Source organism: Engystomops pustulosus, chromosome 8, assembly GCF_040894005.1.
Source record: "Engystomops pustulosus chromosome 8, aEngPut4.maternal, whole genome shotgun sequence".
NCBI classification, from domain to species: Eukaryota; Metazoa; Chordata; class Amphibia; order Anura; family Leptodactylidae; genus Engystomops; species Engystomops pustulosus.
This window is the reverse complement of record NC_092418.1, coordinates 126,227,407-126,247,363: the sequence shown is the minus strand read 5'-3', so window position 1 is coordinate 126,247,363 and position 19,957 is coordinate 126,227,407. Positions and strand designations below refer to the sequence as shown.

Genomic DNA, 19,957 nt, shown 5'->3' with positions numbered 1-19,957 from the left:
GTGCCACCAGTGAGGTGTGTAACATGATGGTGACATTAGGGGTGCACAGTACAGGAGTGACCCCGGTAATTGTGCACACATCAGACATGTGCCCCCAGTGAGGTGTGTAACATGATGGTGACATTAGGGGTGCACAGTACAGGAGTGACCCCGGTAATTGTGCACACATCAGACATGTGCCACCAGTGAGGTGTGTAACATGATGGTGACATTAGGGGTGTACAGTACAGGAGTGACCCCGGTAATTGTGCACACATCAGACATGTGCCACCAGTGGGGTGTGTAACATGATGGTGACATTAGGGGTGCACAGTACAGGAGTGACCCCGGTAATTGTGCACACATCAGACATGTGCCACCAGTGAGGTGTGTAACATGATGGTGACATTAGGGGTGCACAGTACAGGAGTGACCCCGGTAATTGTACACACATCAGACATGTGCCACCAGTGAGGTGTGTAACATGATGGTGACATTAGGGGTGTACAGTACAGGAGTGACCCCCGGTAATTGTGCACACATCAGACATGTGCCCCCAGTGAGGTGTGTAACATGATGGTGACATTAGGGGTGCACAGTACAGGAGTGACCCCGGTAATTGTGCACACATCAGACATGTGCCACCAGTGAGGTGTGTAACATGATGGTGACATTAGGGGTGTACAGTACAGGAGTGACCCCGGTAATTGTGCACACATCAGACATGTGCCACCAGTGAGGTGTGTAACATGATGGTGACATTAGGGGTGCACAGTACAGGAGTGACCCCCGGTAATTGTGCACACATCAGACATGTGCCACCAGTGAGGTGTGTAACATGATGGTGACATTAGGGGTGTACAGTACAGGAGTGACCCCGGTAATTGTGCACACATCAGACATGTGCCACCAGTGAGGTGTGTAACATGATGGTGACATTAGGGGTGTACAGTACAGGAGTGACCCCGGTAATTGTGCACACATCAGACATGTGCCACCAGTGAGGTGTGTAACATGATGGTGACATTAGGGGTGTACAGTACAGGAGTGACCCCGGTAATTGTGCACACATCAGACATGTGCCACCAGTGGGGTGTGTAACATGATGGTGACATTAGGGGTGTACAGTACAGGAGTGACCCCGGTAATTGTGCACACATCAGACATGTGCCACCAGTGAGGCTTGCTGAATTTACCCGTTCAGTGTTGCTGAGGGTTTGCTGTGCCCTGACCCCTTTGCCACTTCCCCGGGCGCGGGTGCAGCTTCCCCCGGTAGTGATCCTAGCAGGGGATGTATCCGGGGGTCCTGCTCTGCCGCCCCCTTTATAGCTGGGACATGGGGTGTGGAGACGGTCGGGCCAGCGACCAATGATTTCCATAGAGGAAGCCGGGGCTCAGGGTGACATACGGCTATCCCTAACTACGTTGTGTTCCTAAGGGAATGGCCCGGAGGAGATGACCCGGGGGGGGGGGGGGGGGTGCTGCTCCCTATGGCACATGAGACAATAATACTCGGTGCTGATCCCTATGGCACATGAGACAATAATACTCGGTGGTACTTTTACATTTCTCTGTGGTTATTTCTCATATATACAAATGACCCGGTACCAGAGCGCGCACTGGACTAAGCACCGCCCCCTGCAGCTCATTTACATATATGTCTTCTCATTAATGCTGATACGTGTATATATATTATAACAGCGCAGGATGGAGGGAATAAACGTTCACAGAATTTTATGGCTGTAAAATCTGATACATTTCTTCTGGTAACAGATGTAACGTTTATCTGGGAGGAAGCGGCGAGTCGGGGCAAGTCTCAGGACGCACGGAAGAAAAGCGTGACGCACGGCCAAGATATTTCACTCTCCTGTAAGAGAACGGATTGTACCTGTGACTTATGTACAAACATCCGGGAGACTTACAGGGACTGAAACATACAGCCAGAGGCAAAATATCAGTCCTGATCCCAGTCACAGGACAGGATGGGCCGTGACCCCCAATAATCACAGGACGGGGATCTCCAGGAATAGAATAATCAGGACAGGAGGTGCCGTGACCCCCAATAATCACAGGACGGGGGTCTCCAGGAATAGAATAATCAGGACAGGAGGGGCCGCGACCCCCAATAATCACAGGACGGGGGTCTCCAGGAATAGAATAATCAGGACAGGAGGGGCCGTGACCCCCAATAATCACAGGACGGGGGTCTCCAGGAATAGAATAATCGGGACAGGAGGTGCCGTGACCCCCAATAATCACAGGACGGGGGTCTCCAGGAATAGAATAATCAGGACAGGAGGTGCCGTGACCCCCAATAATCACAGGACGGGGATCTCCAGGAATAGAATAATCAGGACAGGAGGTGCCGTGACCCCCAATAATCACAGGACGGGGGTCTCCAGGAATAGAATAATCAGGACAGGAGGGGCCGCGACCCCCAATAATCACAGGACGGGGGTCTCCAGGAATAGAATAATCAGGACAGGAGGGGCCGTGACCCCCAATAATCACAGGACGGGGGTCTCCAGGAATAGAATAATCGGGACAGGAGGGGCCGTGACCCCCAATAATCACAGGACGGGGGTCTCCAGGAATAGAATAATCAGGACAGGAGGTGCCGTGACCCCCAATAATCACAGGACGGGGGTCTCCAGGAATAGAATAATCGGGACAGGAGGTGCCGTGACCCCCAATAATCACAGGACGGGGGTCTCCAGGAATAGAATAATCAGGACAGGAGGTGCCGTAACCCCCAATAATCACAGGACGGGGGTCTCCAGGAATAGAATAATCGGGACAGGAGGTGCCGTGACCCCCAATAATCACAGGACGGGGGTCTCCAGGAATAGAATAATCAGGACAGGAGGTGCCGTGACCCCCAATAATCACAGGACGGGGGTCTCCAGGAATAGAATAATCAGGACAGGAGGGGCCGTGACCCCCAATAATCACAGGACGGGGGTCTCCAGGAATAGAATAATCGGGACAGGAGGTGCCGTGACCCCCAATAATCACAGGACGGGGGTCTCCAGGAATAGAATAACCAAGACAGGAGGGGCCGTGACCCCCAATAATCACAGGACGGGGGTCTCCAGGAATAGAATAACCAGGACAGGAGGGGCCGTGACCCCCAATAATCACAGGACGGGGGTCTCCAGGAATAGAATAATCAGGACAGGAGGTGCCGTGACCCCCAATAATCACAGGACGGGGGTCTCCAGGAATAGAATAATCGGGACAGGAGGGGCCGTGACCCCCAATAATCACAGGACGGGGGTCTCCAGGAATAGAATAATCAGGACAGGAGGTGCCGTGACCCCCAATAATCACAGGACGGGGGTCTCCAGGAATAGAATAATCAGGACAGGAGGTGCCGTGACCCCCAATAATCACAGGACGGGGGTCTCCAGGAATAGAATAATCAGGACAGGAGGGGCCGTGACCCCCAATAATCACAGGACGGGGGTCTCCAGGAATAGAATAATCAGGACAGGAGGGGCCGTGACCCCCAATAATCACAGGACGGGGGTCTCCAGGAATAGAATAATCAGGACAGGAGGGGCCGTGACCCCCAATAATCACAGGACGGGGGTCTCCAGGAATAGAATAATCAGGACAGGAGGTGCCGTGACCCCCAATAATCACAGGACGGGGGTCTCCAGGAATAGAATAATGGGGACAGGAGGTGCCGTGACCCCCAATAATCACAGGACGGGGGTCTCCAGGAATAGAATAATCAGGACAGGAGGTGCCGTGACCCCCAATAATCACAGGACGGGGGTCTCCAGGAATAGAATAATCGGGACAGGAGGTGCCGTGACCCCCAATAATCACAGGACGGGGGTCTCCAGGAATAGAATAATCAGGACAGGAGGGGCCGTGACCCCCAATAATCACAGGACGGGGGTCTCCAGGAATAGAATAATCGGGACAGGAGGGGCCGTGACCCCCAATAATCACAGGACGGGGGTCTCCAGGAATAGAATAATCAGGACAGGAGGGGCCGCGACCCCCAATAATCACAGGACGGGGGTCTCCAGGAATAGAATAATCGGGACAGGAGGTGCCGTGACCCCCAATAATCACAGGACGGGGGTCTCCAGGAATAGAATAATCAGGACAGGAGGGGCCGTGACCCCCAATAATCACAGGACGGGGGTCTCCAGGAATAGAATAATCAGGACAGGAGGGGCCGTGACCCCCAATAATCACAGGACGGGGGTCTCCAGGAATAGAATAATCAGGACAGGAGGGACCGTGACCCCCAATAATCACAGGACGGGGGTCTCCAGGAATAGAATAAATCGGGACAGGAGGTGCCGTGACCCCCAATAATCACAGGACGGGGGTCTCCAGGAATAGAATAATCAGGACAGGAGGGGCCGCGACCCCCAATAATCACAGGACGGGGGTCTCCAGGAATAGAATAATCAGGACAGGAGGTGCCGTGACCCCCAATAATCACAGGACGGGGATCTCCAGGAATAGAATAATCAGGACAGGAGGGGCCGCGACCCCCAATAATCACAGGACGGGGGTCTCCAGGAATAGAATAATCAGGACAGGAGGGGCCGTGACCCCCAATAATCACAGGACGGGGGTCTCCAGGAATAGAATAATCAGGACAGGAGGGGCCGCGACCCCCAATAATCACAGGACGGGGGTCTCCAGGAATAGAATAATCAGGACAGGAGGGGCCGTGACCCCCAATAATCACAGGACGGGGGTCTCCAGGAATAGAATAATCAGGACAGGAGGTGCCGTGACCCCCAATAATCACAGGACGGGGGTCTCCAGGAATAGAATAATCAGGACAGGAGGGGCCGTGACCCCCAATAATTACAGGACAGGGGTCTCCAGGAATAGAATAATCAGGACAGGAGGGGCCGTGACCCCCAATAATCACAGGACGGGGATCTCCAGGAATAGAATAATCAGGACAGGAGGTGCCGTGACCCACAATAATCACAGGACGGGGGTCTCCAGGAATAGAATAATCAGGACAGGAGGGGCCGTGACCCTCCATTCATGTGGCTGAAGACCTTAGTCCTCGCCAGTCCTATGGAGACAGGAGTGTAAATCTGCATGAAGATGTGGGACCCCCCTCCAATTTACATTGTCCAATTCCTTACAATAATTACCTTTAAGACTCTAGGTGTCACTAGAGGGAGCCGCGCGTAGTGAAAGGGAGGGAATGCTCTGCACAGTGTAACAGCCTGTGAAGCTACAGCACGGAGGGGCTCTGGCAACACCCTCCAGAGCCCTTCTGGCTCATTAGCATAATATTAGATTGTGCAGAGACACGCCTCTTAGACAATAGAAATGGTAGCAGCTAGTTGTCAATTTATTCCTAAATTTCTAGGTAGAACAATAGGGAAATGACACAATAGAATATTAAGAAGAGATGTTCCAGGATTATTAGTATACGGAGAACACAGGGGGGGGGAGGGGATCTGCTGGGACAGGACCCATTGGACCAGCACCACCTCTGGATATAAGCGAGTACAGAGGGGATACATGTCAGGGGGGGGGGGCGATCCGCTGGGACAGGACCCATTGGACCAGCGCCACATCTGGATATAAGCGAGTACAGAGGGGATACATGTCAGGGGGGGGGGGATCCGCTGGGACAGGACCCATTGGACCAGCGCCACCTCTGGATATAAGCGAGTACAGAGGGGATACATGTCAGGGGGGGGCGATCCGCTGGGACAGGACCCATTGGACCAGCGCCACCTCTGGATATAAGCGAGTACAGAGGGGATACATGTCAGGGGGGGGCGATCCGCTGGGACAGGACCCATTGGACCAGCACCACCTCTGGATATAAGCGAGTACAGAGGGGATACATGTCAGGGGGGGGGGGATCCGCTGGGACAGGACCCATTGGACCAGCGCCACCTCTGGATATAAGCGAGTACAGAGGGGATACATGTCAGGGGGGGGCGATCCGCTGGGACAGGACCCATTGGACCAGCGCCACCTCTGGATATAAGCGAGTACAGAGGGGATACATGTCAGGGGGGGGCGATCCGCTGGGACAGGACCCATTGGACCAGCACCACCTCTGGATATAAGCGAGTACACAGGGGATACATGTCAGGGGGGGCGATCCGCTGGGACAGGACCCATTGGACCAGTGCCACACCTGGATATAAGCGAGTACAGAGGGGATACATGTCAGGGGGGGGGGATCCGCTGGGACAGGACCAATTGGACCAGCGCCACCTCTGGATATAAGCGAGTACAGAGGGGATACATGTCAGGGGGAGGGGATCCGCTGGGACAGGACCCGTTGGACCAGCGCCACCTCTGGATATAAGCGAGTACACAGGGGATACATGTCAGGGGGGGGATCCGCTGGGACAGGACCCATTGGACCAGCACCACCTCTGGATATAAGCGAGTACAGAGGGGATACATGTCAGGGGGGGGGGGATCCGCTGGGACAGGACCCATTGGACCAGCGCCACCTCTGGATATAAGCGAGTACAGAGGGGATACATGTCAGGGGGGGGCGATCCGCTGGGACAGGACCCATTGGACCAGCGCCACCTCTGGATATAAGCGAGTACAGAGGGGATACATGTCAGGGGGGGGCGATCCGCTGGGACAGGACCCATTGGACCAGCACCACCTCTGGATATAAGCGAGTACACAGGGGATACATGTCAGGGGGGGCGATCTGCTGGGACAGGACCCATTGGACCAGTGCCACACCTGGATATAAGCGAGTACAGAGGGGATACATGTCAGGGGGGGGGGATCCGCTGGGACAGGACCAATTGGACCAGCGCCACCTCTGGATATAAGCGAGTACAGAGGGGATACATGTCAGGGGGAGGGGATCCGCTGGGACAGGACCCGTTGGACCAGCGCCACCTCTGGATATAAGCGAGTACACAGGGGATACATGTCAGGGGGGGCGATCCGCTGGGACAGGACCCATTGGACCAGCGCCACACCTGGATATATGCGAGTACAGAGGGGATACATGTCAGGAGGGGGGATCCGCTGGGACAGGACCCGTTGGACCAGCGCCACCTCTGGATATAAGCGAGTACAGAGGGGATACATGTCAGGAGGGGGGATCCGCTGGGACAGGACCCATTGGACCAGCGCCACCTCTGGATATAAGCGAGTACAGAGGGGATACATGTCAGGGGGGGGGGGGGGGATCCGCTGGGACAGGACCCATTGGACCAGCGCCACCTCTGGATATAAGCGAGTACAGAGGGGATACATGTCAGGAGGGGGGATCCGCTGGGACAGGACCCGTTGGACCAGCGCCACCTCTGGATATAAGCGAGTACAGAGGGGAGGGATCCGCGGGGACAGGACCCATTGGACCAGCACCACCTCTGGATATAAGCGAGTACAGAGGGGATACATGTCAGGAGGGGGGATCCGCTGGGACAGGACCCATTGGACCAGCGCCACATCTGGATATAAGCGAGTACAGAGGGGATACATGTCAGGGGGGGGGATCCGCTGGGACAGGACCCATTGGACCAGCGCCACATCTGGATATAAGCGAGTACAGAGGGGATACATGTCAGGGGGGGGGCGATCCGCTGGGACAGGACCCATTGGACCAGCACCACCTCTGGATATAAGCGAGTACAGAGGGGATACATGTCAGGGGGGGGGATCCGCTGGGACAGGACCCATTGGACCAGCACCACCTCTGGATATAAGCGAGTACAGAGGGGATACATGTCAGGGGGGGCGATCCACTGGGACAGGACCCATTGGACCAGCACCACCTCTGGATATAAGCGAGTACAGAGGGGATACATGTCAGGGGGGGGGGATCCGCTGGGACAGGACCCATTGGACCAGCGCCACATCTGGATATAAGCGAGTACAGAGGGGATACATGTGATTCCAGAATCTCCCGGCCGGACACAACGAGTTCGGGATTTTCCCTCCGGATCCTAATGACTTTGTATTTCCTTCCAGAATGCGATGAATCTCCCGCCTGATAAAGCGCGGCTCCTGCGACAGTACGACAACGAGAAAAAGTGGGAACTTATCTGCGACCAGGTAAGTGCTCCTCTGGATGGAATATTTCCCCCCAAAATGTCCTTGTTTGTGGATGAGGAGAATGCGCCGGACACAGCGCCCCCGGAGGGGAGAGGAGGAACTGCAAGGGCCCATAAAGTCCATTGGGGACCGGTGCAATGTGGGGACTGCAGGCAGATTATTGTCCCGTCCCAGGGTTCTCCGGCTCCGCAGGATGTTATCCGGGATATCATAGGGACGTGCAGATCTCTGTGCGGATATTCACACTGCGCACAGGAACCTTCCAGAAATGTCCTCACTTCTATATCTGAGAAATAAAATCTCTCCAAGGACCCAAATCTGTTTCATAATCCAACAAAAATCCCAATCAGGTCCAGGTTACACTGGGTCCGTATTATTACATGTTACACTGGGTCCGTATTATTACATGTTACACTGGGTCCGTATTATTACAGGTTACACAGGCCCAGGTTACACTATGTCCATATTATTACATGTTACACAGGCCCAGGTTACACTATGTCCATATTATTACATGTTACACAGGCCCAGGTTACACTATGTCCATATTATTACATGTTACACTATGTCCGTATTATTACATGTTACACTATGTCCATATTATTACATGTTACACTATGTCCATATTATTACATGTTACACTATGTCCATATTATTACATGTTACACTATGTCCATATTATTACAGGTTACACTATGTCCATATTATTACATGTTACACAGGCCCAGGTTACACTATGTCCGTATTATTACAGGTTACACTATGTCCATATTATTACATGTTACACAGGCCCAGGTTACACTATGTCCATATTATTACATGTTACACAGGTCCAGGTTACACTATGTCCATATTATTACATGTTACACTATGTCCATATTATTACATGTTACACTATGTCCATATTATTACATGTTACACTATGTCCATATTATTACATGTTACACAGGTCCAGGTTACACTATGTCCATATTATTACATGTTACACTATGTCCATATTATTACATGTTACACTATGTCCATATTATTACATGTTACACTATGTCCATATTATTACATGTTACACAGGTCCAGGTTACACTATGTCCGTATTATTACAGGTTACACTATGTCCATATTATTACATGTTACACAGGCCCAGGTTACACTATGTCCATATTATTACATGTTACACAGGCCCAGGTTACACTGGGTCCATATTATTACATGTTACACTGGGTCCATATTATTACAGGTTACACAGGCCCAGGTTACACTATGTCCATATTATTACATGTTACACTATGTCCGTATTATTACATGTTACACTATGTCCGTATTATTACAGGTTACACTATGTCCATATTATTACATGTTACACTATGTCCATATTATTACATGTTACACTAGGTCCATATTATTACATGTTACACTATGTCCGTATTATTACATGTTACACTATGTCCATATTATTACATGTTACACTATGTCCATATTATTACAGGTTACACTATGTCCATATTATTACATGTTACACAGGCCCAGGTTACACTATGTCCATATTATTACATGTTACACAGGCCCAGGTTACACTATGTCCATATTATTACATGTTACACAGGTCCAGGTTACACTATGTCCATATTATTACATGTTACACTGGGTCCATATTATTACATGTTACACTGGGTCCATATTATTACAGGTTACACAGGCCCAGGTTACACTATGTCCATATTATTACATGTTACACTATGTCCGTATTATTACATGTTACACTATGTCCGTATTATTACAGGTTACACTATGTCCATATTATTACATGTTACACTATGTCCATATTATTACATGTTACACTAGGTCCATATTATTACATGTTACACTATGTCCATATTATTACATGTTACACTATGTCCATATTATTACATGTTACACAGGCCCAGGTTACACTATGTCCATATTATTACATGTTACACTATGTCCATATTATTACATGTTACACAGGCCCAGGTTACACTATGTCCATATTATTACATGTTACACTATGTCCATATTATTACATGTTACACAGGCCCAGGTTACACTATGTCCGTATTATTACATGTTACACTATGTCCATATTATTACATGTTACACAGGCCCAGGTTACACTATGTCCATATTATTACATGTTACACTATGTCCATATTATTACATGTTACACAGGCCCAGGTTACACTATGTCCATATTATTACATGTTACACTAGGTCCATATTATTACATGTTACACTAGGTCCATATTATTACATGTTACACTAGGTCCATATTATTACATGTTACACTAGGTCCGTATTATTACATGTTACACAGGTCCAGGTTACACTATGTCCATATTATTACAGGTTACACTGTGTTCATATTATTACAGGTTACACTGTGTCCATATTATTACAGGTTACACTGTGTCCATATTATTACAGGTTACACTGTGTCCATATTATTACATGTTACACAGGTCCAGGTTACACTGTGTCCATATTATTACAGGTTACACTGTGTCCATATTATTACAGGTTACACTGTGTCCATATTATTACAGGTTACACTGTGTCCATATTATTACAGGTTACACTGTGTCCATATTATTACAGGTTACACTGTGTCCATATTATTACATGTTACACTATGTCCATATTATTACATGTTACACTATGTCCATATTATTACATGTTACACAGGTCCAGGTTACACTATGTCCATATTATTACATGTTACACTGTGTCCATATTATTACATGTTACACAGGTCCAGGTTACACTATGTCCATATTATTACAGGTTACACTGTGTCCATATTATTACATGTTACACTATGTCCATATTATTACATGTTACACAGGTCCAGGTTACACTATGTCCATATTATTACAGGTTACACTGTGTCCATATTATTACAGGTTACACTATGTCCATATTATTACAGGTTACACTGTGTCCATATTATTACAGGTTACACTATGTCCATATTATTACATGTTACACAGGTCCAGGTTACACTATGTCCATATTATTACATGTTACACAGGTCCAGGTTACACTATGTCCATATTATTACAGGTTACACTGTGTCCATATTATTACAGGTTACACTATGTCCATATTATTACATGTTACACAGGTCCAGGTTACACTATGTCCATATTATTACATGTTACACAGGTCCAGGTTACACTATGTCCATATTATTACATGTTACACTATGTCCATATTATTACAGGTTACACTATGTCCATATTATTACAGGTTACACTGTGTCCATATTATTACAGGTTACACTGTGTCCATATTATTACAGGTTACACTGTGTCCATATTATTACATGTTACACTATGTCCATATTATTACATGTTTCACAGGTCCAGGTTACACTATGTCCATATTATTACAGGTTACACTATGTCCATATTATTACAGGTTACACTATGTCCATATTATTACAGGTTACACTGTGTCCATATTATTACAGGTTACACTATGTCCATATTATTACAGGTTACACTATGTCCATATTATTACAGGTTACACTATGTCCATATTATTACAGGTTACACTGTGTCCATATTATTACAGGTTACACTGTGTCCATATTATTACATGTTACACTATGTCCATATTATTACATGTTACACTATGTCCGTATTATTACATGTTACACTATGTCCATATTATTACATGTTACACTATGTCCGTATTATTACATGTTACACTATGTCCGTATTATTACAGGTTACACTATGTCCATATTATTACATGTTACACTATGTCCATATTATTACATGTTACACTAGGTCCATATTATTACATGTTACACTATGTCCATATTATTACATGTTACACTATGTCCATATTATTACATGTTACACAGGCCCAGGTTACACTATGTCCATATTATTACATGTTACACTAGGTCCATATTATTACATGTTACACTATGTCCATATTATTACATGTTACACTATGTCCATATTATTACAGGTTACACTATGTCCATATTATTACAGGTTACACTATGTCCATATTATTACAGGTTACACTGTGTCCATATTATTACAGGTTACACTGTGTCCATATTATTACATGTTACACTATGTCCATATTATTACATGTTTCACAGGTCCAGGTTACACTATGTCCATATTATTACAGGTTACACTGTGTCCATATTATTACAGGTTACACTATGTCCATATTATTACAGGTTACACTATGTCCATATTATTACAGGTTACACTGTGTCCATATTATTACAGGTTACACTGTGTCCATATTATTACATGTTACACTATGTCCATATTATTACATGTTACACTATGTCCGTATTATTACATGTTACACTATGTCCATATTATTACATGTTACACTATGTCCGTATTATTACAGGTTACACTATGTCCATATTATTACATGTTACACTATGTCCATATTATTACATGTTACACTAGGTCCATATTATTACATGTTACACTATGTCCATATTATTACATGTTACACTATGTCCATATTATTACATGTTACACTATGTCCATATTATTACATGTTACACAGGCCCAGGTTACACTATGTCCATATTATTACATGTTACACTAGGTCCATATTATTACATGTTACACTAGGTCCATATTATTACATGTTACACTAGGTCCATATTATTACATGTTACACTAGGTCCATATTATTACATGTTACACTAGGTCCGTATTATTACATGTTACACAGGTCCAGGTTACACTATGTCCATATTATTACAGGTTACACTGTGTTCATATTATTACAGGTTACACTGTGTCCATATTATTACAGGTTACACTGTGTCCATATTATTACAGGTTACACTGTGTCCATATTATTACAGGTTACACTGTGTCCATATTATTACATGTTACACTATGTCCGTATTATTACATGTTACACAGGTCCAGGTTACACTATGTCCATATTATTACAGGTTACACTGTGTCCATATTATTACAGGTTACACTGTGTCCATATTATTACAGGTTACACTGTGTCCATATTATTACAGGTTACACTGTGTCCATATTATTACAGGTTACACTGTGTCCATATTATTACAGGTTACACTGTGTCCATATTATTACAGGTTACACTGTGTCCATATTATTACAGGTTACACTGTGTCCATATTATTACATGTTACACTATGTCCATATTATTACATGTTACACAGGTCCAGGTTACACTATGTCCATATTATTACATGTTACACTATGTCCATATTATTACAGGTTACACTGTGTCCATATTATTACAGGTTACACTGTGTCCATATTATTACAGGTTACACTGTGTCCATATTATTACAGGTTACACTATGTCCATATTATTACAGGTTACACTATGTCCATATTATTACAGGTTACACTATGTCCATATTATTACAGGTTACACTGTGTCCATATTATTACAGGTTACACTATGTCCATATTATTACATGTTACACAGGTCCAGGTTACACTATGTCCATATTATTACATGTTACACAGGTCCAGGTTACACTATGTCCATATTATTACAGGTTACACTGTGTCCATATTATTACAGGTTACACTATGTCCATATTATTACATGTTACACAGGTCCAGGTTACACTATGTCCATATTATTACATGTTACACAGGTCCAGGTTACACTATGTCCATATTATTACATGTTACACTATGTCCATATTATTACAGGTTACACTATGTCCATATTATTACAGGTTACACTATGTCCATATTATTACAGGTTACACTGTGTCCATATTATTACAGGTTACACTGTGTCCATATTATTACATGTTACACTATGTCCATATTATTACATGTTTCACAGGTCCAGGTTACACTATGTCCATATTATTACAGGTTACACTATGTCCATATTATTACAGGTTACACTATGTCCATATTATTACAGGTTACACTGTGTCCATATTATTACAGGTTACACTATGTCCATATTATTACAGGTTACACTATGTCCATATTATTACAGGTTACACTGTGTCCATATTATTACAGGTTACACTGTGTCCATATTATTACATGTTACACTATGTCCATATTATTACATGTTACACTATGTCCGTATTATTACATGTTACACTATGTCCATATTATTACATGTTACACTATGTCCGTATTATTACATGTTACACTATGTCCGTATTATTACAGGTTACACTATGTCCATATTATTACATGTTACACTATGTCCATATTATTACATGTTACACTAGGTCCATATTATTACATGTTACACTATGTCCATATTATTACATGTTACACTATGTCCATATTATTACATGTTACACAGGCCCAGGTTACACTATGTCCATATTATTACATGTTACACTAGGTCCATATTATTACATGTTACACTAGGTCCATATTATTACATGTTACACTAGGTCCATATTATTACATGTTACACTAGGTCCATATTATTACATGTTACACTAGGTCCGTATTATTACATGTTACACAGGTCCAGGTTACACTATGTCCATATTATTACAGGTTACACTGTGTTCATATTATTACAGGTTACACTGTGTCCATATTATTACAGGTTACACTGTGTCCATATTATTACAGGTTACACTGTGTCCATATTATTACAGGTTACACTGTGTCCATATTATTACATGTTACACTATGTCCGTATTATTACATGTTACACAGGTCCAGGTTACACTGTGTCCATATTGTTACAGGTTACACTGTGTCCATATTGTTACAGGTTACACTGTGTCCATATTATTACAGGTTACACTGTGTCCATATTATTACAGGTTACACTGTGTCCATATTATTACAGGTTACACTGTGTCCATATTATTACAGGTTACACTGTGTCCATATTATTACATGTTACACTATGTCCATATTATTACATGTTACACTATGTCCATATTATTACATGTTACACAGGTCCAGGTTACACTATGTCCATATTATTACATGTTACACTATGTCCATATTATTACAGGTTACACTGTGTCCATATTATTACAGGTTACACTGTGTCCATATTATTACAGGTTACACTGTGTCCATATTATTACAGGTTACACTATGTCCATATTATTACAGGTTACACTATGTCCATATTATTACAGGTTACACTATGTCCATATTATTACAGGTTACACTGTGTCCATATTATTACAGGTTACACTGTGTCCATATTATTACATGTTACACTATGTCCATATTATTACATGTTACACAGGTCCAGGTTACACTATGTCCATATTATTACAGGTTACACTATGTCCATATTATTACAGGTTACACTATGTCCATATTATTACAGGTTACACTGTGTCCATATTATTACAGGTTACACTATGTCCATATTATTACAGGTTACACTATGTCCATATTATTACAGGTTACACTATGTCCATATTATTACAGGTTACACTGTGTCCATATTATTACAGGTTACACTGTGTCCATATTATTACATGTTACACTATGTCCATATTATTACATGTTACACAGGTCCAGGTTACACTATGTCCATATTATTACAGGTTACACTATGTCCATATTATTACAGGTTACACTGTGTCCATATTATTACAGGTTACACTATGTCCATATTATTACATGTTACACTATGTCCATATTATTACATGTTACACTATGTCCATATTATTACATGTTACACTATGTCCATATTATTACAGGTTACACTATGTCCATATTATTACAGGTTACACTATGTCCATATTATTACATGTTACACAGGCCCAGGTTACACTATGTCCATATTATTACATGTTACACAGGCCCAGGTTACACTATGTCCATATTATTACATGTTACACAGGCCCAGGTTACACTATGTCCATATTATTACATGTTACACAGGCCCAGGTTACACTATGTCCATATTATTACATGTTACACTATGTCCATATTATTACATGTTACACAGGCCCAGGTTACACTATGTCCATATTATTACATGTTACACTATGTCCATATTATTACATATTACACTATGTCCATATTATTACATGTTACACAGGCCCAGGTTACACTATGTCCATATTATTACATGTTACACTATGTCCATATTATTACATGTTACACAGGCCCAGGTGACACTATGTCCATATTATTACATGTTACACAGGTCCACGTTACACTATGTCCATATTATTACATGTTACACTATGTCCATATTATTACATGTTACACAGGCCCAGGTTACACTATGTCCATATTATTACATGTTACACAGGCCCAGGTTACACTATGTCCATATTATTACATGTTACACAGGCCCAGGTTACACTATGTCCATATTATTACATATTACACTATGTCCATATTATTACATGTTACACTATGTCCATATTATTACATGTTACACAGGCCCAGGTTACACTATGTCCATATTATTACATGTTACACTATGTCCATATTATTACATGTTACACTATGTCCATATTATTACATGTTACACAGGCCCAGGTTACACTATGTCCATATTATTACATGTTACACTATGTCCATATTATTACAGGTTACACTATGTCCATATTATTACAGGTTACACTATGTCCATATTATTACAGGTTACACTATGTCCATATTATTACATGTTACACTATGTCCATATTATTACATGTTACACTATGTCCATATTATTACATGTTACACTATGTCCATATTATTACAGGTTACACTATGTCCATATTATTACATGTTACACTATGTCCATATTATTACAGGTTACACTATGTCCATATTATTACAGGTTACACTATGTCCATATTATTACATGTTACACTATGTCCATATTATTACATGTTACACTATGTCCATATTATTACATGTTACACTAGGTCCATATTATTACATGTTACACAGGCCCAGGTTACACTATGTCCATATTATTACATGTTACACTATGTCCATATTATTACATGTTACACAGGCCCAGGTTACACTATGTCCATATTATTACATGTTACACTATGTCCATATTATTACATGTTACACTATGTCCATATTATTACATGTTACACTATGTCCATATTATTACATGTTACACTATGTCCATATTATTACATGTTACACAGGCCCAGGTTACACTATGTCCATATTATTACAGGTTACACAGGCCCAGGTTACACGATGTCCATATTATTACATGTTACACTATGTCCATATTATTACATGTTACACAGGCCCAGGTTACACTATGTCCATATTATTACATGTTACACTATGTCCATATTATTACATGTTACACAGGCCCAGGTTACACTATGTCCATATTATTACATGTTACACTATGTCCATATTATTACAGGTTACACTAGGTCCATATTATTACAGGTTACACTATGTCCATATTATTACATGTTACACTATGTCCATATTATTACATGTTACACTATGTCCATATTATTACATGTTACACAGGTCCAGGTTACACTATGTCCATATTATTACATGTTACACAGGCCCAGGTTACACTATGTCCATATTATTACATGTTACACTATGTCCATATTATTACATGTTACACAGGCCCAGGTTACACTATGTCCATATTATTACATGTTACACTATGTCCATATTATTACATGTTACACAGGCCCAGGTTACACTATGTCCATATTATTACATGTTACACTATGTCCATATTATTACATGTTACACAGGTCCAGGTTACACTATGTCCATATTATTACATGTTACACAGGCCCAGGTTACACTATGTCCATATTATTACATGTTACACTATGTCCATATTATTACATGTTACACAGGCCCAGGTTACACTATGTCCATATTATTACATGTTACACTATGTCCATATTATTACATGTTACACAGGCCCAGGTTACACTATGTCCATATTATTACATGTTACACAGGCCCAGGTTACACTATGTCCATATTATTACATGTTACACTATGTCCATATTATTACATGTTACACAGGCCCAGGTTACACTATGTCCATATTATTACGTTACACTATGTCCATATTATTACATGTTACACAGGCCCAGGTTACACTATGTCCATATTATTACATGTTACACAGGCCCAGGTTACACTATGTCCATATTATTACATGTTACACTATGTCCATATTATTACATGTTACACTATGTCCATATTATTACATGTTACACAGGCCCAGGTTACACTATGTCCATATTATTACATGTTACACTATGTCCATATTATTACATGTTACACTATGTCCGTATTATTACATGTTACACTATGTCCGTATTATTACTTGTTACACTATGTCCATATTATTACATGTTACACAGGCCCAGGTTACACTATGTCCATATTATTACATGTTACACTATGTCCATATTATTACATGTTACACTATGTCCGTATTATTACATGTTACACTATGTCCGTATTATTACATGTTACACTATGTCCATATTATTACATGTTACACAATGTCCATATTATTACATGTTACACTATGTCCATATTATTACATGTTACACTATGTCCATATTATTACATGTTACACAGGTCCAGGTTACACTATGTCCATATTATTACATGTTACACTATGTCCATATTATTACATGTTACACAGGTCCAGGTTACACTATGTCCATATTATTACATGTTACACTATGTCCATATTATTACAGGTTACACTATGTCCATATTATTACATGTTACACTATGTCCATATTATTACATGTTACACTATGTCCATATTATTACAGGTTACACTATGTCCATATTATTACATGTTACACTATGTCCATATTATTACATGTTACACTATGTCCATATTATTACATGTTACACAGGCCCAGGTTACACTATGTCCATATTATTACATGTTACACTATGTCCATATTATTACATGTTACACTATGTCCATATTATTACATGTTACACTATGTCCATATTATTACATGTTACACTATGTCCATATTATTACAGGTTACACTATGTCCATATTATTACATGTTACACTATGTCCATATTATTACATGTTACACAGGTCCAGGTTACACTATGTCCATATTATTACATGTTACACAGGCCCAGGTTACACTATGTCCATATTATTACATGTTACACTATGTCCATATTATTACATGTTACACTATGTCCGTATTATTACATGTTACACTATGTCCGTATTATTACTTGTTACACTATGTCCATATTATTACATGTTACACAGGCCCAGGTTACACTATGTCCATATTATTACATGTTACACTATGTCCATATTATTACATGTTACACTATGTCCGTATTATTACATGTTACACTATGTCCGTATTATTACATGTTACACTATGTCCATATTTTTACATGTTACACAATGTCCATATTATTACATGTTACACTATGTCCATATTATTACATGTTACACTATGTCCATATTATTACATGTTACACTAGGTCCATATTATTACATGTTACACAGGCCCAGGTTACACTATGTCCATATTATTACATGTTACACAGGCCCAGGTTACACTATGTCCATATTATTACATGTTACACAGGTCCAGGTTACACTATGTCCATATTATTACATGTTACACTATGTCCATATTATTACATGTTACACAGGTCCAGGTTACACTATGTCCATATTATTACATGTTACACTATGTCCATATTATTACAGGTTACACTATGTCCATATTATTACATGTTACACTATGTCCATATTATTACAGGTTACACTATGTCCATATTATTACATGTTACACTATGTCCATATTATTACATGTTACACTATGTCCATATTATTACATGTTACACTATGTCCATATTATTACAGGTTACACTATGTCCATATTATTACATGTTACACTATGTCCATATTATTACATGTTACACAGGCCCAGGTTACACTATGTCCATATTAT

The 19,957-nt window shown here is 42.1% G+C and overlaps 1 protein-coding gene across 10 annotated transcripts in view; it reads left to right on the top strand.

Annotated features, from left to right (window-relative positions):
* FMNL2 (formin like 2) overlaps window positions 1–19,957 on the top strand; it is a 344,928-nt gene that overhangs the window by 162,753 nt on the left and 162,218 nt on the right. For all 10 annotated transcript variants that reach the window (XM_072122505.1, XM_072122503.1, XM_072122510.1 and 7 more), the window contains exon 2: window positions 7,942–8,025. In XM_072122505.1, coding sequence (XP_071978606.1) covers window positions 7,942–8,025 — 84 coding nt within the window. The remainder of the gene's footprint in view (window positions 1–7,941; window positions 8,026–19,957) is intronic.